Here is a 21,919-nt window from a genome sequence, read left to right on the forward strand (position 1 = left end):
GTTATGCTGTGCCTAAAATATGTGTTTCACTATCCCCACAGAGTCACATTTGTAACACCTTCACTTGTGCTGTTGCTGTTCATTACATTTGTCTTGTTTTTTGAGGGTGTGGACAAAATCCTTGACCCAAGCTGCTATTTCTCCACACTGTCGCATGGCAAAGCCCGGGTCATGTGAGCAAGAGTGGGCATATTCTGGGAGTGTAGTGCTTTGACAAAGTCCACAACTAGCGTACTGAAGGTGGTTATTGTTCGGACACAATGCACCATAGCAAAACCCCAGTTCATAAAGTGACGAGCATATTGAAAGTGGGTAAAATAACAACAAGGGTAGTGTAAGTTAAAACCCACTGGTGCGCCTGGATTTCCCGGTACAGAAAGAGGAGGTATGTTGGGTCTGCTGCCTGGTGGTGGCGGCATAGCTGGTGCGACTGTGGCAGGGCCAGGAGAAGGCGGAGCAATAATGGGTGTCGCTTTTTGCTTCGGGGACATCTTCAAAACATTTAATGCATCTCTGTTGGAACCAAATTATAACAAAAATATTAGAAATGGCATTAGCAGTATTACACATTGAGTAGTGTAGCAAACAATGAGCTACAAGAGATACCACTCTGGTTCCTGATGACCACCAATGTATCTTTGGAGAAGGAACTGAACACACAGCCCCGACTCAGGAGACCAGTATTGTATGTGCATCACTCACCTTCATGATGTGATTATTATTATTGCTGCTTCATAGGGAATACATTGGGAAAAACACATTTCCTTTGTCAGTCTGATTATTTAAATAAGCATGCTTACACTGACCTGCCACATTGAAGAAGCTTATTTTAACATCGAAGGAAATCAACAACTTTTATGTGTAGTGTGACACTCAGCTACCGCATATGAGAATGGGAGTGGTATTTATTTGCATGAAAAAAACAAAGCTTTGTTGAAAGAAATTATTTCTGATTTTACTAATTAGTAAACCACTAGTGATGGTATGCATATATAAAACACCATATTATTCTTTACTGCAGTATAAAAAAGGGAGGAGCGGCTAAATGATGAGGGCCGCTATTTTATTGCTCTGAGTACACATGATTTACAGAATTAAAAACGGGAAGCAGAATAATTTCGGTTCATAACCATGCAAAGTTATTTTCACACAGTAATTTTGAGCTATGCAGGAAAATAAGTGGGAAGGGAAAGTATTAACTGCATTTCACCAATGTGAGAAAAATAAAGAGTATCTTATCTCCCATCTCATCTATTTGAAGAGGTCCAGTTCTAATTCAGGCTACGAGGGTCACATGCATCCACCTTTTTATGTGGATCAGCTGCCTCTGACCGCCCCATGGAGATTTTGCCCTTCCCTTGTTCCTGCATTCTTACATTTCCTGTAAAACATAAATGCCTTGTTTCTTCACTGATAGGAGCATGTGCTTATGGAAGAACCGAGGGATGCTGGAAATTCCTCCCTGAATGAACTCAGAGCAGTCACCAGGGCAGAGTGCCTACAGTAAAGCTTGAGGTTTTACGTTATCCATTAATGTGAAATCAATGTGTCTACTCAAACCCACTCTTTAGTGATTAGTCCTCTTGGTCCCGTCGGTGTGGCCAATTTTGGATCAACGCCATGAGTATCCAGGATGTGTCTTGCTGCTGGGCTTAGACGTAACCTAAAGACAATTGAGCCATGAAGTTACTGTTAGACAAAAATATTTTATTTCATGGCCCTCTTTACTTTGTGTTAAATTCTGCCTTTAAAGGACAACCGACGTCTCCGGACAAGTTGTGTCCATAATTTGTAAAATGACTTCAAATGACTTCTACTGAGTGTATTTTACAAAGATTCCATCGCATACACAGTAAAGTCTCGTTATATCGATATCGGATATATCGATAGTCCCGGTTATATCGATACTATTTCTATGCACGCACGGAGAAAATTACATGCAAACAGGATCGGATATATCGATAGTCCCGGTTATATCGATATTTTTTCGGACTTCCTTGAATATCGATATAACGAGACTTTACTGTAGCTATATTTTACGTTTTAAGACTTGCACTGAACATTCAGGAAGTCTTGTTTTTGAGTTGGTGACGAGTCCTCACGTTACGTCATGAAAGGACCCCCCCCTGACCGACAAAATGACACATTGTAGCAGTCCTTCATCACGTCAATGTATTTTGCTGTACTGTTTATCTGAAAACCTTGATCTTACATCCAAAAGCCGCCAGCAGAGGGAGTCCAAGCTCCATGAAATGAATCTATCAGCCTGTGGAAACGGGCTGATTCATTCCTCACGGGAGCTGGTCGCCATTTTTGGGTGCGACATTCCCCCCTGCCCGTTTGCCTCAAAATGACACGGAATAAATTCTTTAATCGATTGCAAACATATGCTTTCCTCTTCAGACTATTTGAATCATATTCATAACTGGATGTGTAATAAGAAAGCATATTATCCAAATCTGAAGCCATTGTTTTTATTCTCCAGCAATGCAAGACGTCTTGGCGTGACATCACGAACTGGGGGCGGGACTTTCTGAAAATGTCCAATTCGCAGTTCAATTTTTTTCTGATTTTGGACACTTTAAGTCATTTTTATTGGTGTTTTGCATTTGAATAAAAATACCATACTGTATGTTTTGGGTATTTTAGATGCTATAAAACGTTTTTCTGATGTCAGTTAAAAAACAAAAAAGTGACGTCGGTTGTCCTTTAAATCAAGTACAGTAAAGCCTCGTTATATCAATATCGGTTATATTGATAATACTGCTTATTACGATACTATTTTCATTTCCCTGCAAATTTCTAGTCTTTTTATGTATAATTAGTTCCATTTAGGACGATACATGGTTATTACGATAATCCGGTTACTACGGTGCTCTTTTTCATCTCCCGCCGGCCATTTTGCTATGTTTATATCGATACAAAAGCAGTTTAAGGTGAATCGATATATGCTTTGGGATTTCTATACAGTACCACCATTATCGAAATCTGTATTGGTCGCGCCGTTGGTCACGTGACCAGCTCCCGTGTCTTGCTTAGTGTAGCAGACGCCATTTTCTACCAGCTTCCATGTTTTGAACTGTCATACACGAGCACAATATAAAAGGCGTAGCAGAGCTTATATACAGTACTGTTATTCAACACCAATTTAAACCATGGGGAAAGGTAATAATTGTGACCTCGGAACGAAGTACAAGGCAATAGTGGCTGTCGAAGAGAATCCAACAAGGAGCAAATCCAACAAGGAGCAAATCCTCCATTGCGAAAGAGTTCGACATGCCGCAGAATACTTCTTCAACGTAAGTAATGTAAACGTTGCAGTTTTTGTTTTCCATCTATGTATTTAATTGTGCTGTATTCAGATCTTTATCGCCTGCAACAATCACTGTTTTCATATGTTTGTACATGCTGCCGTTCCTGGTTCCTCTCGTGTGTATAGAACAACGTGAAAATTTTGCATTGGTTGCATTTTTGAAAGGAAATAGTCATTAAAAAGTGTAAAGACGTTTTTATTTTATGCATAAGTTTATTTTTGACTTCACTACTGTACAAAAAGCATGCTCGATACGCAATCCATGAAGCCAATGATAAAATTACATGCCATATCAAAGATCCCCCATTTACGTATTCCCCCCCCCTCTGAATGCAGTTCGGCGCAGGACGGATATATCGACAGTACGGTTATATCGAAATTTTTTCCGACTCCCGAGAATATCGATATAACGAGACTGGTCACGTGACCTGTGTCTTGCGCAGTGTAGCAGACGCCATTTTCGACCATTTTCAACCATGGCGAAATGAAAGAATTGTGACCTCGGAACGAATTACTGTACAAGGCAATCATGGCTGTTGAGGAGAATCCAACAAGGAGCAAATGCTCCATCGCAAAAGAATTTGACGTGCCGCAAAATACTTTTTCTACGTGGTTGAAGAGTAAGGATAAAATAAAGACGGCATACGAAGCGTTGGACTTCGGACCTGGATCAAAGAGGATGAGAACGTCACAATACTGTAGTCTTCTTATAGAGTATACAGTTGTTTGACACCAATTTCAACCATGGGGAAACAAATTGTGATATCCGAACAACGTACAAGGCAATCGTGGCTGTGGGGGACAATCCAACAAGCAACTCCTTCATCGCTAAATAGTTCGACGTGCCGCAGAATACTTCATCAACTTAAGTTATGTAAACGTTGCAGTTTTCGTTTTCCATACATGTATTTAATTGTGTTTTATTCATATATCTTTATCGCTTGCAATAATCACTGTTTTTCGTATGTTTGAACATGCTGACGTTCGTGGTTTCTCTCGTGTGGACAATGTCAACAAGTACACAAGTAACGAGTGCGTTATAAAAATAATAAATGACGTTTTTATTTAATGCATAAGTTTATTTTTCACTTCACTACAGTACAAAAGCATGCGAGATACGCAATGCATGAACCCAATGAGAGAAAAAAGATTTTGTTCCTGCTGACTTTATTTTAATAAGATTTGTCAAACACAAACTCCTACTCCCTCCTGCCTGCTTTTTGGGATCCGCAACCGCTATCACCACCTTGCAAACCGTGACAGCTATGTTCCTCATCAAGTGTTTAATGCTGATGAAACCGGTCACTCCATTCCATCAAGCCATCAACGACCATCACAAAGGTAAATAAAACAAGTTTATTAAACAGTACAGTTTATTTCTTTCATTATAATACCATAGCACATTTATTAAACATAAATTAAGGTATATTTTGTGTAGTTTTAAGGCTTAGAAAATTAGAAAGTGGAAAATTATGTTTTATGAGGACCTGGAAACGGATTATTCTCATTTTAATGGTTTCCTATGGGAACTTAATTTTTGGGATACACACTTTTGACCTTACACACTCTGTCTGGGAACCAATTAAATTTGTAAGCCAAGGTATCACTGTATTGTGATACCACCATTCGATGGTACTTACGATCCTACTGGAACTGTTTTTGGAGGAGGAACTGGTGAAGAAACAGCAGGAGGCACAGCAGTGGCAATAGTTTCATGGATAGCAGGTGGAGGTGCAGATGGGGAGGGAATTTCCACCTGCCTCCAGTCCTCTCCCTCTTCCACCATAACAGCAATAAGAGTTCCCAGGCGCACATTGCGACTTCCCTCCTCGATCTGAAATGCAAGAGTATAAAGTTTATTTTTCACAATAAAGTGGTCTTACATTAACATAAATATCTTCATCAAACAGAAAGAAAGTGAAGAAATTGAAACACTAGACTGATATAAATGGCTGTTGTGAAGTGTAATGAGTATACTTTCTGTCACCACTGATTCAAGATCCTGTTAAGAGTGAGTCTTTTATAACTCTCCATGGTCTACTGGATAATCAATCAATCCTGGTTCAGTCGAAATGAAAGGCCATGCATAATAAACTACTGGATGCACTTGATCAGTTTTCAAAAGGTACCCCTTTTGTGAGCTGTCCCTTATTGTCTGTCAATACAGCATGAAAGACATTTGCAAAGTCTGTGCCACCAAATGGTTATAAGTAGGGAGAAAGTCTTTATATCTTCTTTCTGCAAGGTTATAAAATAGTGGGTAAAATTAAAATAGTCAAATACTGTTTGCCGAAACACATTGTTGTTGGTTATGATGAAAATTCAATGCTAACGTTTAATACATTACGCAATGTCAACTGCTACTATAATAGCACTGAATATTCATCACAACAAACAATGTTTCGTACGCGCACACACACGCACACACACACACACACACGCACACACACACACACACACACACACACACACACAGACATGACATCTACCTACATGAAAGGATATAAACGGGTACGCATATTTATATAAAAACACGCATGCATGCACGCGCGCACACGCACGCACACACACACACGCCTCGGTTTTGGAACGTCTCTGTTCTCGACCAAATCGGTTTTTCCAACAGAAAATTTGAGATTTTTACGCTTCGGAATATGACCAAAAATCGGTTTTCAACCAAACTAAACGAACCTGAAAATGCCACTCGGCTGCTTTCGGCTTCCTTACACGAGGAAGTGGTGCTTCGTTCATTGAAAGCAGACGTGTATTTTGTGATTGATGCCAATCCGACATTTTATTTTTGCACAGTGGCTTCATGAAGTAGTTTTGAAATGTGAACAAATCACTTTTCAAACAGCCCTCTGGAATGGATTATGGTTGAAAAAAAATGTGTTATCCATCCAGCCATCCATTTTTCGATCCACTTTATCTTTCATCATCCGATCCACTTTATCTCTCATCTTCGGTCATTTGGCTTTCACAAGATGAGACCTAAGACATTGTGATGTCATTGTAAGTCAAGAGCAAGTGGCAAAATGGCTCTCCCAGAGAAAGGCCAATGCACGTGGATTTTTCTGCTTGGATTCTATTCCACAGACGGACATGTTTACGGCCCATAGAAGACATTGTAAATGTTGGACATGTCTTCCCCTCTACTTATGCATTCATTTTACAGGGTGGTAAATGAAAATTAAGCTTATTTTGACAACAGTTAACATATATGATAATTACAGTCACATAATGGCATTAACCCTTTACTGCCTGAATTATGTTCTAATTAGAAAAAAAAATATGTTCAGTTTTTGTGGTCACTGATGGATGTAATAACATATTAGTAGCTTCCTTTTTTATTATTTTCCAATAATGTAGAAAATTTGATAATGTGCCTAATTTGGCACAATCGTCATGAATGACCTATATTGAGTGAGTGCCTTTTTTGGAACATATGTCAAGTGCAACTTCAAAGATTAGACTTTTACCCCTATGACAGCTTTTTATTAAAATAATAAAATACATAAAATATTTACATAAAATACATACATAATTTACATAAAATATTTACATAAATGTTTACATAAAAATACATAGTTCCTTTATAAAGAAAACTAGCTAATAACCATGGAATAATACAAAGCAGTTCTTGTGATGATTCAAACAAAGATTTACATTGCATTTTTTTTGCAGTAAGCATTAGTTTTCACCGAGCATGTGCCATGCTTGCACCTGTTGCGGTTCTTTGCAACATATGGAACATGAGCTATGTTGTCAAACCGAATACTGTATCATCGGAGGGAAAAGAACCTCAATGTCTCTTAGCTGCGGTTCAGCTGAACAATCGATTGAGCCTCACTGTGCCACAACACCAGATGTTTCTTGTTGCCAAATGTTAGAGTAAGGGGATAGATGTAAACCAATTATCAAAATACAATCGATGATTCTTTCCTGGTTGGATGTTTTGAGCCAAATGGAGCACAACATTTGAGATCACTTTCAGATCGGGAACCTTGAAGTCACTGATTGGATCTATCGTTCCTGTATATGGAATGCATACATGTAGCCATCATAACCTGCCAGCACAAACAACTTGAACCCCCAGTTCATTGGTGTATTTGGTAGACACTGCTTGAGTGTAAATGTACCTTCATAGAGTACAATTTGTTCATCAATTGACAAACACTGCGATTTGGGTAATTCTTGAAACTTTTATCATTGGCCTTACTTTGTGCAAGGGATCATAATTTGGGTTTCCCCGAGTTCCTTGCTTGGTGTTGTCTGCTATATGCAAGTTCCTTTTTATAATTTTGAAGCGATCCCTTAGTACATTCTGCAGTATAATCAGTTAGTGGAGATAGCTTTCAAGCCCAATGCATCTGAGTGTTTGGTCATTTTGAGATTGAGAAACAATATATCAATCCCAGCCACTTCTCAAGCTCTTCTTTGCGAGACACAGGGGCTTATTGATGTCATTTTGCATTGCATAGAATTTCGACTGTTCAACAATAATATCCATAATTTTTTCATGGAAAATCCTTTGAAAATATTTGAATAGTGATAGAAGTTCATCAATGCAACAGTCACGACTGTGTCCGATGCCAAAATGTCTTCATCAACTTGGTCATCTATTTCATTCTCATCAGGATCTGGAAAGATATACAGTACATGGGTATTTTAGACAAAAACATATGGGCAAAGCAACATTCAAAAAAGCAAAAACTATACCGACCATTTGATTTCAATGCTCTTATCTTACCGTGAAATGGGCATCTCTTTCCTTACATTACATCACAAACAGAATTTCAGTCCTTTCAGATGCTTTATCTTCAAGTCAAAGTACTGTATTTGAGAATGTGAAATGCACATACGGTAGTGGGGACTATTTTGTCCACTAGGTGGCAACAAAACCTTACATGGCACAAGTGGAAATGCAACCTATTACGTTCTTCAAAACAATCATTTCTACATTTTCTGATTACAAATTCTTTCTCTCAGATGATTTTAGTTGACATGCCAATCTAATGTCCTCAAGGCCTTTAGAAGAAATTCTGCTGTCTCTGATTTGCCCCAAATAAAATATAGACTTTTAGCTTTTCCTTCCCATTTTTTTCACAGAAACTTGTAAAAAAACATATGGACTTCCGTTTCAATAATTATATTGAGAATGCAAAGCTATGAGGTACAGCTATTAGTGTAAAACGCACCATTCACTTACAATTATTCGCATCGGGTACTAAATCAGGATCAACAATATCATCATGAAAATAGCGTTAGCACGCCGAATGTTCCAAATTCGGGACACTACTTATTTTTAATTTTTCTTGGTAAATAAACAAGTTAGCGTTAGTTTATGCATTTCAGTATCAAGGTAAACCTCTTCTGAATAGCTCATAAAATCGTCACAACATATACTTACGTAATATTTGATCCATGACGATAAATAGAAGCAGCTTTGAAGATGGAGGAGCACACGTTGTGTTGCGCAAGAAGGAGATGATGTCACTGACGCTCTTAAAGGCAAAGCTGCACATAACCTGTTTTAAAGGGACATGTAACTTGTGCTGCATCAGTTCCAATCGGCACTTGAACTGCTACCTTTAAATTTCTCGATCTATAAGCATTTATCTTTAGTGTACCGAATTTGACACAATAGTCCGTAAAGGGTTAACAGTTCAAATGAATGCATGAATTCTTCTGCTTCTTTTCCTTTCGGCTTTTCCCTTCAGGGGTCGCCACAGCGAATCAATGTCCTCCGGCAATGCATCCTCTTCTCTCACACCAGCTACCTTCATGTCCTCTTTGACCACATCCATAAACCTCCTCTTCGGTCTTCCTCTCGATCTCCTGCCTGGCAGTTCAAGGCTCAGCATCCTTCTCCCGATATAGTCGCTCTCTCTCCTCTGGACATGTCCAAACCATCTCAGTCTGGCCTCTCCGACTTTCTCTCCAAAGCCTCTAATATGAGTTGTCCCTCTAATGTACTCATTCCTGATCCTATCCAACCTGGTCACTCCCAAAGAAAACCTCAACATCTTCAGCTCTGCTACCTCCAGCTATGCTTCCTGTCTTTTCTTGAGCGGCACTGTCTCCAGTCCAAACATCATGGCTGGTCTCACCACCAATGTTCCCTCTAATTTTTCATGTGTCTGAGCAGACACACAAGCACCCTTAGCATATTGAGGACCAGGCGCTTATAAATGAAATGTATTATTATAATTTTACTGTGAGCAACATCAGATGTGTACTAGTGATGTGTAGTTCGCAAACGAGCCGGTTCTTAAGCCGGATCTCTGAAGTGAACGAAGAGAGCCGGTTCCTAACAGGGAGCCAGGGAGCCGACTTTTTTTGTCCTCTATTCCCCGCCCCCAGTCTTCGGTTAAAGCCGCACGTGATTGGTCGATATCCGTGGTAGAGGAGGGAGGGGAGAATTACAGACACTCGCAGCTGGGAGAAGGAGGAGGGGGAGGGTAGACAGGTGGACAAATGTTATCACATTATGTTATTATTATTCAATTGGTTTTTTAGCAGTTGGTATGATAGCATTATTAATATGAAAAGCAAATTAGTGACAGCTGATCATCAAACCAGAGTAACCACAGGGAAAGTGAAAGTTCGTGGATGCTCTCTGTGCACATATAAATCAACCCATATAAATAATATTATTTGATATAGTGTATTTTTTACATGAGTAATTTGTTTTTCACTTAATTTTACATGATTTTTGGTAGTTAATTAATTAAAGGAAAACAAACAAACAAACTGAGGAGCCGCATCTTTTTAGTGAGCCGAGCCAAAAGAACCGGCTCTCTGAAAAGAGCCGGAATTCCCATCGCTAATGTGTCCGCTGTGGCCACACAGCAGTTTCACGCCAGTATCACGGCGCGTATGGGCAGGGCACATTCGCGCCGTTCTGCTCCGATTGGCTGCGTAGCGTACATGAACTGTACGGCATTATTGGATGGACACCTGTCACTCATTGAGTTACATTGCAAAATGTGCGCTGCATAGATGTTCTTGTGCGCTGAGTATGTGCGAGCAGTGCGCGATTGCGCACGTGCGCAGCTTAGAGGGAACATTGCTCACCACTGTTTTATACACTTTTCCTTTCATCCTAGCTGAAACCCTTCTATCACACATCACACCTGACATTTTTCTACAGCCGCTCCAGCCTGCCTGGACACGCTTCAGTTGACCCCAAGTACTTAAAATCCTCCACCTTGTTTATCTCTTCCCCCTGTAGCATCACTCTTGCACTTGGATCCCTCTCATTCACAAACATATACAGTAAAGTCTCGTTATATCGATATCGGATATATCGATAGTCCCGGTTATATCGATACTATTTCTACGCACGCACAGAGAAAATTACATGCAAACAGGGTCGGATATATCGATAGTCCCGGTTATATCGATATTTTTTCGGACTCCCTTGAATATCGATATAACGAGACTTTACTGTATTTGTATCTTGCTGCAACTGATCTTCATTCCTCTCCTTTCCAGGGCATATCTCCACATCTCTAGTTTCTCCGCCACCTGCTCCCCGTTCTCGCTACAGATCACAATGTCATCTGCAAACATCATGGTCCAAGGAGATTCTTGTCTAACATCGTCTGTCAGCCTGTCCATCACCATAGCAAATAAGAAGGGGCTCAGAGCTGACCCCTGGTGGAATCCCACCTCCACCTTGAATTCCTCCGTCACACCGACAGCACACCTCACAACTGTCTTTCAGTCCTGATACATGTCTTGCACCGCTCTGACATGCTTTTCTGTCACTCCAGACTTCCTCATGCAATACCACAGCTCTTCTCTGGGCACCCTGTCTTACGCTTTCTCCAGATCTACAAAGACACAATGCAATTCTTTCTGACCTTCTCTGTACTTCTCTATCAGCATTCTTAAAGCAAACACTGCATCTGTCGTACTCTTTTTTTGCATGAAGCCATACTGCTGCTCACAAATGTTCACTTCTGCTCTCAGTCTAGCTCAGGCATGGGCATACTACGGCCCGCGGGCCACATACGGCCCGTTAGGCTTTTTAATCCGGCCCGGCGAACTTGCCCAAATTATAGTACAAACAGTGTCTAAAACTCATGACAAAAAGTTAGCAAACAACAGGGCAGATAACTGAAAAGTTGCCTGACCCATTTTTCACAACTTGAAGCACAATGAGAAAACTAATCACATTAAAAAACATTGTAACAAAGTACAAAGTTTTTTTCTAAAATCAAGAATGCACCTACTACAAATGCTACCTTGCTTAATTTACGGTAAATGTGCATGGCTGTAGATTTTGCTGCAGTAGTCGATTGTCATTGTGGTGCACAATGCAACTGTTTGCATTGCTTCCTACGTGCCACTAAGCCCCTTTCACAAGTCTCACGTACACTTTACAGTCACGGTTTAATGTAAATTTACGTTTTTTAGCGTCACATATGTTGTTAGCTTCTTTTGAATCTTTCTTCTGGTCTGAGGTTCTGTGCATCTATTTTGGAAAAAGGCATGCAATTGCACGACTTTATAACGCTTGCGAAAGTCCGGAAGAAAGAAGCAGGCTTCTGATTGGCTGCCGTGCCGAGTATGCAAATTTCAACTGCAGGTAGCCTATGTTTGTGTGCTCGGCGACGGTACACGTGTATTGTTTGCGCGTGTAGGCGAGGGCGTCAGTGAGGAGTTTGTTGAGCGCGCGGTCAGGACAAACCCTCTATGATTTGGCGGAATTTAACACAAGTAGGTATTATTGAGCTTGAATATTTCGTTGTGGAATAATATGTTGTGAATGTTGAAAGTGATTTCATTTTTCAATAAATGTTGATTTCTTTAACTTTGCCCCTTCGATGGAAACTTATTAAAAACAGATGCAATCTTGATAAATCACAGTGCATATGTTATTTTAATCTATTTCCATTTCCTCCTCCAAGTATCTGCAAAATAGTATGTAAACGCCATATTCCTTGAGACAAATTTATTTACTGATCAGGGATATTTTTCACATTTGAAAGACAGTTAATAAATTGGGTTGTAGTGTTCTTACTGTGCTATGAGGTTTGTACATACTACATTTAAAGGACAACCGGCACCATTTTTTTTGTTTCCCACTGACATCAGAAAAACGTTTTATAGCATCTAAAATACCCAAATCAGGCAGGCTGATATTTTTAGTTAAATGAAAAACACCAATAAAAATGACTTCAAATGAATCCGGAAATGGTCAGTTTCAGAAGGACCCACCCCCCTGTTCGTGACGTCACGCTAAGACGTCTTGCCTTTGATCGAGAATCAAAACAATGGCTTCAGATTCGGAGAAGATGTTTTCTTGTTACTCATCCAGTTATGAATATGATTCAAATAGTTCTAAAGAGGAAAGCATAAATGTTTGCAATTGATTCAAGGAGTCCTCCCATATCAATTCGAGCCGTCAATGACAGCAATGTAGCACCCAGAAAATGCACAAGACTGCGCCCAAGCTCCGTTGGAAATGGGCTGATTTTTCTGCTGGGAATTTGTGTCAGCGAATATCAAATAGTTGTCTTGGTGCAACACACAACGATTCAGCATGGCGTTATTTATGTATTCCTTCTAATTTCACCATCAACAGGGATCAACACGAAGTTTTCAGACCAAACGAAGTACCCAAAATGCATTGTATGTCGCTTTCTCGGTCAGGGGCGGTCCAAACGTGACGTCACATGGGGATCGTCATCACCTCGAAAACAAGACTTCATGAATATTCAGCGCAAGTCTTAAAACGTGAACTATAGCTATATGCTGTGGAATCTTTGTAAAATACGCTCAGTCGAAGTCATTTGAAGTGATTTTATAAATTATGGACATAAATTGTTCAGAGTATTTCCGGCCCAAACACTCCCTCCAAATGCTCCTAGCCCGGCCCCTCTGTCAAATTTAGAACCCAATGTGGCCCGCGAGTCAAAAAGTTTGCCCACCCCTGGTCTAGCTTCAACTACTCTTTCCCAGAGTTTCATTGTATGGCTCATCAAGTTTATTCCTCTGTAGTTAGTACAACTCTGCACATCTCCTTTGTTCTTAAAAATGGGCACATCTCCATTCTCCATTCTTCAGGCATCTGTTCACCATCTAAGATCTTGTTGAATAACCCAGTCAGGAACACCACCGCCACCTCTCCAAGACACTTTTATACCTCGATTGGTAAATCATCAGGCCCGAGTGCCTTTCCTCCCTTCATCCTCTTCAGCGCCGCCCTCACTTCATCCTTGCTAATGTTTGCTACGTCTTAGTCCACAACACGTCACGTCTTCTACTCTTTGTTCCTTCTCATTTTCCTCATTCATCAATTCTTCAAAGTACTTCTTCCATCTTGCCATCACACTACTGGCACCTGTTAATACATTGCCATCTCTATCCTTAATCACCCGAACCTGCTGCAGGTCTTTACCATCTTTGTCTCTCTGTCTTGCTAGCCTGTAAGATCAGTCTCGCCTTCCTTGCTGTCCAGCCGAGCATACAAGTCATCATAGGCCTCTTGTTTGGCCTTTGCCACCTTTACTTTTACCGTGCGCTGCATCTCCTTGTACTGCTGTCTACTCTTGTCCGTCCACTCCATGTCCCACTTCTTCTTTGCTAACCTCTTTCTCTGTATACACTCCTGCACCTCCCCATTCCACCATAAAGTCTCCTTATCTACTTTTCACCCACTCGATACACCAAGTACTTTCCGAGCTGTGTCTCTGATTATGTTCACTGTAGTTTATTCTTTTCGTATATTTGTTTTGGCAACATTTTTTACGTCGGATGCCCTTCCTGACACAACCCTCTGTATTTATACGGGCTTGGGACCGGCACAATACGACACTTGCTTGCGCCCCCTTGTGGCTACATTACTCTGACAGCACGATGAGATTTAATAATCTGCAGACAAAGCACAAGTGATTGATGCAGCCTCACTCAGATTCCCAAGATCCACAGTTGGATATTGGTAAATGATGATAATAATAATAACAACAACAACCACCATCACCATCATCATCATACATTCAATTTATAAGCACCTTTCAAAACTATGAAGGACTATTCACAATCACAAGATAAGAACAAAATGTTTTTCTGTAGGTGAGCAGCGGCCACCAGACACGCCAGCATTCACTCAACCTTGGCCTATATACTGTATTACCAGTTTGGAGTTTTATGCCAATTGCAATCTTCATGATCATTCGATCAAATGGTAAGGTAGTCAATATCTATCTTAAATAAACAACAATTAGGGCTTGACGAAATATTATTATAGATGAATAGTTCACAGAATCTAATGTATGAAAAAAGGTCCCACACTGGACATTCAATGTTTCTAATTGACAGTTCTCTTCACAACACATTACATTTTCATCCAGAGGGGTTGATACTGTGCACATTTCTCTGCCTGTCTTGGCTCTGAAGTCCCTACCCCCAATTCTTCAGTAGTTGCTATGGAAACTGCCATCCCTACAGTAGCAAAGAAAGATGGGTGCAAGGGAATGTGGAAAAGGAAAAGAAATAAAACCCAAAAGACCAATGGTTTAAACTAGTTATAAACCGTTTTTCAACCACAAAGCTGCAGTTTATAGAAATGTGGTGTTCTAAATGGCAGTTTGCAAATATCTCCATTTTTATTAGCTAAGTCACTTTCTGTGACTGAGAAAACGGGTCTGTCTTCAGTGTGTGAAGGGGCATAGTCCACCCTGTCCCGTCCACTTTAATCTTAAAATTAAGGGTGTCACGCTCATATTTTTTCCCAAGCACCTTGATTTTGAGTATCTGCTGATACCAAGTCCCAATCAAAGCCTTTGCAATGAAATGCAATGTCGAAAAAAGAGAAGCCAGCATTCAAAATCTATAAAATAATTGTTCTTGTGAATAACAGTAAACCAGGACCAAACCATTTTATATGCAAATAAATCACCAGCGGTTAAAATAAACAACTAAAACCAATTCCAATTTACAAATCTGATTTTTTAACCGATACCAATTAGCTGAATACTACATGATTGGATGCCCATTTCCAGTCCTGTCAATCAAATGGGGAAACAAGGTAGTCAAATTATATTTGTCCTGAAGCACATCACTTGGGCATAGTGGAGAGGTCAAGAAGACTAATTGCTCCATCTTTGGAAGTCAAAAAAATTCAAACACCTAACATGACAGTCGGGAATGGACCAGGAGAAATGTCTTCCAGGAAAGAAAACCTTTAATGTAACTGTTACAGTCCAAGGAAAGCCAAATAAAATGTACAAAAGAACAGATGAACCACAGGACTAAAAACAACAAAATAATCTTGTCTGGCAGTAAATAGAACATGCGTATAGCATTACAGTAAGACAGAAGGTTCATTTAACTTTTTTTTCTCACCACAATCTTTGCCAAGACACCGTCATCATTTGATTCCATAGTAACGACAGCTTTGTCAGTCTCAATTTCACACAGGGCATCGCCTGCTGCCACTGCTTCACCTGCAATTATAAAAAACATATCTTATCTCAATGCAAGTTTTTTGAAACATTGTGAGAGATCTTTTTTTTTTTAATAGATGAATAACAGGACAAACTAATGGCAGTTCTGAAGAGTGCAGATATCTATGAAAAATTGAAAAATGTGATTTTTTTTTTTTTATTACAATTACAGTAAAGTCTCGTTATATCGATATTCAAGGGAGTCCGAAAAAATATCGATATAACCGGGACTATCGATATATCCGACCCTGTTTGCATGTAATTTCTCCGTGCGTGCATAGAAATAGTATCGATATAACCGGGACTATCGATATATCCGATATCGATATAACGAGACTTTACTGTATTTAAATCTACAAACAGGGCGGCCCGGTAGACGAGTGGTGAGCACACCGGCTTCACAGTGCAGAGGTCGCCGGTTCGCGTCCCGGTCCGGCCTCCCTGTGTGGAGTTTGCATGTTCTCCTCGGACCCGTGTGGGTTTTCTCCGGGTCCTCCGGTTTCCTCCCACACTCAAAAAACATGCATGGCAGGCAGATTGACCACTCCAAATTGTCCCTAGGTGTGAGTGTGAGAGTGACTGTTGTATGTCTTTGTGTGCCCTGCGATTGGCTGGCAACCAATTCAGGGTGTCTCCCGCCTCGTGCCCGAAGACAGCTGAGATAGGCTCCAGCAACCCTCGCGACCCTAATGAGGAATAAGCGGTACGGAAAATGAGATGAGATGAATCTACAAACAACAAATAATGTTTCTGTGGGGCACTTAAGTGTTTACATTTTCTGGCTCATAACAGCATGTAAGCGGAAAATCTAAATTTCATACATAAGGAGAGAATAAGGAAAGTATGTATATGTGTGTGTGTGTATATATATGATCAAAATGATGCCCCGAGCACCAGACAGCAACTGAAGACCACATGGGTAGCACAAGTTCCTGTTCTAAAAACAGCTCACCGATTATGGTACATTGTGATTTCCAAGCTATGTCGTAGAAGTGACACTGTATGTTAATCAACATCTGAGCATTGGGTACACTTTTAAGAAATAAGGTGTTGTATTTATATTTATCTCGTTCCGAACTATGGGGAGAAATCATCAATTTGATCCTGTCTTCACATTAAAACGTTGGGTTATCAATAAAAATCATGCCATAACAATCATAAAGGCCATTTGAGTACATTTGTAGATCAAAATGAAAATATCATGTAAAGGCCTACACGTGAGCCTATTTGAATGCTGCCTCTTCGCTTTCTCTTCCCCTTCCCCCAGCATGGGTAAAGGAGCTAGGTGACAATGACCAAATGGGATGGTGGCATATGGATTCTGCACCGCCTGATCGAGACAAGATCTAGGGGTACCACCTCTTCTGAGGAAATTGAGATTTACGGACTGATCAACCGAGTCAGGTTTTGAGAAGGCCTCTTTTCTATGAATGAGTCATTTTGCAATGTTCATTTTTAGTGCACTCACACTATTGTAACATTGTATTCCACCATATTGGGGTAAATGTTGGCCATCTGGCATCCATCATAAGTATGTGGTGCCGAAACATTTTATGAAGTTATATTTAATTTATTATGCCGTAGTTTCCTCACTATAAGGCACACAGGAGTATAAGGAATAAGCCCAATGAATTGTGTATTTTCAAACGTTTTCCATATGTAAGGCGCTCTGGACTAGAAGACGCACCTTCAATGTATTAAAAAAAGTTTTCCATATATAATATAGAAATATATTTAAAAAAAATCAAATAAAAGGCACTCCACATTATAAGGCGCTGCAGTAGAGGCTAGGGTTACACCAGTGGTCTCAAACACGCGGCCCGCGGGCCAACTGCGGCCCCCGAAAGAATATTTTGCGGCCAGCCTTGATATGAAAGATTAATGTTAGTACGGCCCGCATGATTGATATGAATGAAACTTGTGTGTGAAGCTAAACAAGTAGGCAAGAGAAGCCATGTTTAGGACAGTTTGTGTTCAATATTTTCTTTATGTGAAGAAAGTTAAAGGTTAAAGAACTGTGAATACAGACATTTGAAACTTTATTAAAATAATTAGTTTTCCTGTGTTTTTTTTCTGTCGTCTGTATCTGCCTTATGATCATTATAATTATTTTATTTATTTATGACTTGTTCATTTATGTTTTATTCATTTTTCCATTTATTCATTTAATTCGTTTTTTTGTGTGATAAAAATAAAGATTTTGAGAACATTGGAATGTTTTATCTGTGATTTTCTTGTGGAAATCCTGATGCGGCCCAGCCTCACCCAGACTCTGCCTCCAGCTGCCCCCGGGTCAATTGAGTTGCAGACCCCTGGGTTACACACTACTTCTTCCACAGGGGGAAATTGAGTCAGTGGTTGCTGACAATAGTTGTGAGACCTATTGTGGCTCAATATTACTTCACATATAAGGTGCAACTGTGTATAAGGCGGAGGGTCATCTTTTAAAGAAAACCAAGGCTTTTTGGTGCATCTTATACACCAGAAAATACAATAATCATAGATATCACATTCCATTAGATTCCCTGACTTTTTCAGTAGTACCATTACTTGACCTATGTAAATATACTCAGCACCAGTAGTGTTGCGAGTGGATAAATAAGGGTCCTTCTGTAGTGCCCGGATGAGCAAAGTCAATAAGCAGTAATGAATAGTGACTGCTGAGCGTCCATAAGCCAATTAATCGCCAAAGGCCTATGAATGCAGCAGCACACGAGACCAGCCTTGAAGAGTTATCTGTTGTCACAGAGAATGACGATTAGCACTTGCTGTATGTCTATGGTACAACGAAGTATGATTGTGGTTTGTATTTGGCACTCGTGTCGGCATTGACAACTCACCGAAAGGGATTAATAAAATTTGGGATAGTGGGTGGTCATGCTTGTAAATTTACCTTCTTTCTTCAGCCATTTGACAATTCTTCCCTCCTCCATGGTTGGTGAAAGAGCAGGCATTTGCACATTTAGCGGGGCGACACCTAGCGGGCACAAAGATCATAACAGCATTTCAACAGGAAATTGAAGCTAATTCGTAAATACTTCTTTGAAACCTCTGACAATAATGTAAAAAAAAAAGACCACAATTAATCTTAAACACTGCCCCTCTACATACAGTACTCGCAGGTCGAAGGACACAGATTCAAAATTTCTGCATTCGAGAAGGGGGCTTGTTTTTTTGTGAGCTGGGGTTGGGGTAAAAAAGAACATTTAATACTGTAATCCCAATGTATTTATAATGGACATCAACTGCCCATTCTCTGTCTCTGTGAATAGCAGAGTTTTATTGTTTATTCATTCATCCATTTTCCAAACCGCTTTATTCTAACCAGGGTCGCAGGAGTGGTGGAGCCTCTCCCAGCTGTCTTCGGGCAGAAGGAAAGGTACACCCTGAACCGGTTGCCAGCCATTCACAGGGCACATATTGAACAACCATCCGTGCTGACACTCTCACATATGGACAATTTGAAATGCACAATCAGTCTACCGAGCATGTTTTTGAAATGTGGGAGAAAACCCATGCATTCCCGAGGAGAAAATAAGAACAGGGAGGCTAGAGCGGTGATTGAACCCAAAACCTCTGCATTGTGAAGTTGAGGTGCTAACCACTCGACGACTGGGCAATCCCTGATTTTATATGTAGGGTAAGGAAAAAAAGAAAATAAACAGTAATGTCAATAGCAGATATTGCTATGTTATATGATATGTTTTGGTAATTGTTGTATTACTGATGCAATTTATAAAATAAAGCACGCAGGTCCACTAATTATTACATTCAGCAGACACAGCAACAAATAACACACATACATTAAGATGAAATTCAACGCCTTACGGTCACAGGTCACTAAAAATTGTAACTGTCATCATCCTGTAAAATCTTTATCAGATGGGCTAATGAACGAAGGACACTTGGGCCTACTTGCCACCAAAGGAGGCTCAGACTTTTCCCTCAAGCTCATCGACCATGGAAGTGTGTTACTGGAGATATTATGTGGGCCAGTTCGGTAACTACTTTCAAATGTCATCCTGAAACTCATGTCTATCTGTTAGCCGCCTTCTAAAATTGTTGGTAATGTTGCTTTTTATCTGAATCACATGTAACTGTGTTTGGAATGTGCTGTATGAATAAGAAAAAAATATACACAATTATAATGACATTATTTTAATTATTACTATTTTTGAGGAATAAACTTTACTATGCAAAGGATCATATCACATTTAAAGGACAACCGACGTCTCCGGACAAGTTGTGTCCATAATTTGTAAAATAGCTTCATATGACTTCTACTGAGCGTATTTTTCAAAGATTCCACCGCATATAGCTACATTTTACGTTTTAAGACTCATGCTGAATATTCCGGAAGTCTTGTTTTTGAGTTGGTGACGAGTCCGTACGTGACGTCACTGAATGAACGCCCCTGACCGAAAAAAGGACACGTTGTAGCAATACTTCCATCACGTCAATGCTTGTTTGGTCTGAAAACCTCGTGTTGCACCAGAAAGAGCCAGAAGAGGGCATCCAAGCGCCATGTAAGGAATTTATCAGCCTGTGGAAACGGGCTGATTCATTCCTCACAGGAACTCGGTGGCCATTTTCTGCCTCTTTTTGGGGGAGACAATTCCCCCCAATGTTGCCTCAAAATAGCACGGAATAAATTCTTTAATCGATTGCAAACATGTATGCTTTCCTCTTCAGAACTATTTGAATCATATTCATAACCGGATGTGTACCAAGAAAACATATTCTCTGAATCTAAAGCCATTGTTTTGATTCTCCAGCAATGCAAGACGTCTTGGCGTGACGGAACTGGGGGCGGGTCTTTCTGAAAATGCCCAATTCGCAGCTCAATTTTTTTGCAGATTTTGGACACTTTTAGTCATTTTTATTGGTGTTTTGCATTTGAATAAAAATATCATACTGCATGTTTTGGGTATTTTAGATGCTATAAAACGTTTTTTTCTGATATCAGTTAGGAAACAAAAAAGCGACTTCAGTTGTCCTTTCATGTGCTACTCTGCTGGCATCTGCTGGACAATTTAACATATTGCACAATTATAAATTTAATTTATGTGAGTTGGCATGTGATTCGGACGTAGGCAAACCTGATTTAGTGTGTTCCGTTACACTGCCATGCATGTTTTGGGATTGTGGGAGGAAACTGCAGTACCTGGAAAAAGCCCACGCAGGCACAGGGAGAACATGCAAACTCCATACAGGGTCGCCTTAGCCGGAATCGAACCATGCATCTGTGCAATGTGAGGTTGACATGCTAACAGCTGGCCTGTAAGGCCGTCTGCATTTCTGTTGTTTAAATTTTGGTTACAGACCAACTGCGAACAAAATCAAAGGCAGCCTATTTCAACAATTATAAATCACTTGGACGTGAAACCTGTATGCATTGTTGACATTTATTTGTTCTGTAAATACTTTATACTGGACACGTTAAAGTGTCGGTCCTTGTCACAGAAGTTATACTAAAAACCGAATATTTTCTCCGAGTGGTTACTGAAATATTATTGAATATAAAATAACCTCATTGCGCATCAAACCGCTAGAGCAAAATGCCAACACTCCCCAAACTGTCGTTATCGACAAAACTGCACGTGCCAATACTCACCAAAGACACATGGAGTGTGAAAGAAATGTCTGGCCTTTTCTTGAAGTGACAATGTCCTCAAAGATTTATGAATGTTCAATAATTTCAGGCCGAAAAATATTCCTGGACGACCCAGACGCAAGGAGGCCGCCATGTTGATGTCCTCATTCAGAGAGACCTGAAGGTGCCTGATCAAAATGTTTAAGTATTTCTTTTCTTGTCTAAAAATAGAGTGAAAAATAAACAAATAGTAGTAAACTGCACATGGATTTTACATTTGTTATATGGTTAAGTTTCACGTTAATTTCTTTTAATGCCATTGGACAGGCGGACAGCTCACCGTCGGTCATTTCAGGACCCTGGCCAAAGACGCATACGAGGTGCTCAATGTGTCTTTATCGGGGAGTCAGCGCGCCTTCCATATTGGATGTGGTAAATCTGCCCGGAAACGAATGCAAATACTGTACATGCAATTGAACTGTACGTGTTCATGCGACAATGTACAATTCACGTATATATCAGTTCAATGTGACGTATTAAGTCTGTTTTCTATAT

General features: G+C 40.1%; 1 protein-coding gene across 1 annotated transcript in view; it reads right to left on the reverse strand.

Annotated features, from left to right (window-relative positions):
* pdhx (pyruvate dehydrogenase complex component X) overlaps positions 1–21,545 on the reverse strand; it is a 33,052-nt gene extending 11,507 nt beyond the window's left edge. The window contains exons 1-6 of the mRNA XM_088997333.1: positions 21,386–21,545; positions 18,665–18,748; positions 15,671–15,771; positions 4,954–5,147; positions 1,565–1,663; positions 351–513 (exon numbers count right to left, since the gene is read on the reverse strand). Coding sequence (XP_088853459.1) covers positions 351–513; positions 1,565–1,663; positions 4,954–5,147; positions 15,671–15,771; positions 18,665–18,748; positions 21,386–21,518 — 774 coding nt within the window. The 5' untranslated portion in view covers positions 21,519–21,545. The remainder of the gene's footprint in view (positions 1–350; positions 514–1,564; positions 1,664–4,953; positions 5,148–15,670; positions 15,772–18,664; positions 18,749–21,385) is intronic.
* Positions 21,546–21,919: the final 374 nt, after the last annotated feature.

This window comes from Hippocampus bargibanti, linkage group LG05 (assembly GCF_051943395.1).
Source record: "Hippocampus bargibanti isolate YZ-2025 linkage group LG05, ASM5194339v1, whole genome shotgun sequence".
NCBI lineage: Eukaryota > Metazoa > Chordata > Actinopteri > Syngnathiformes > Syngnathidae > Hippocampus > Hippocampus bargibanti.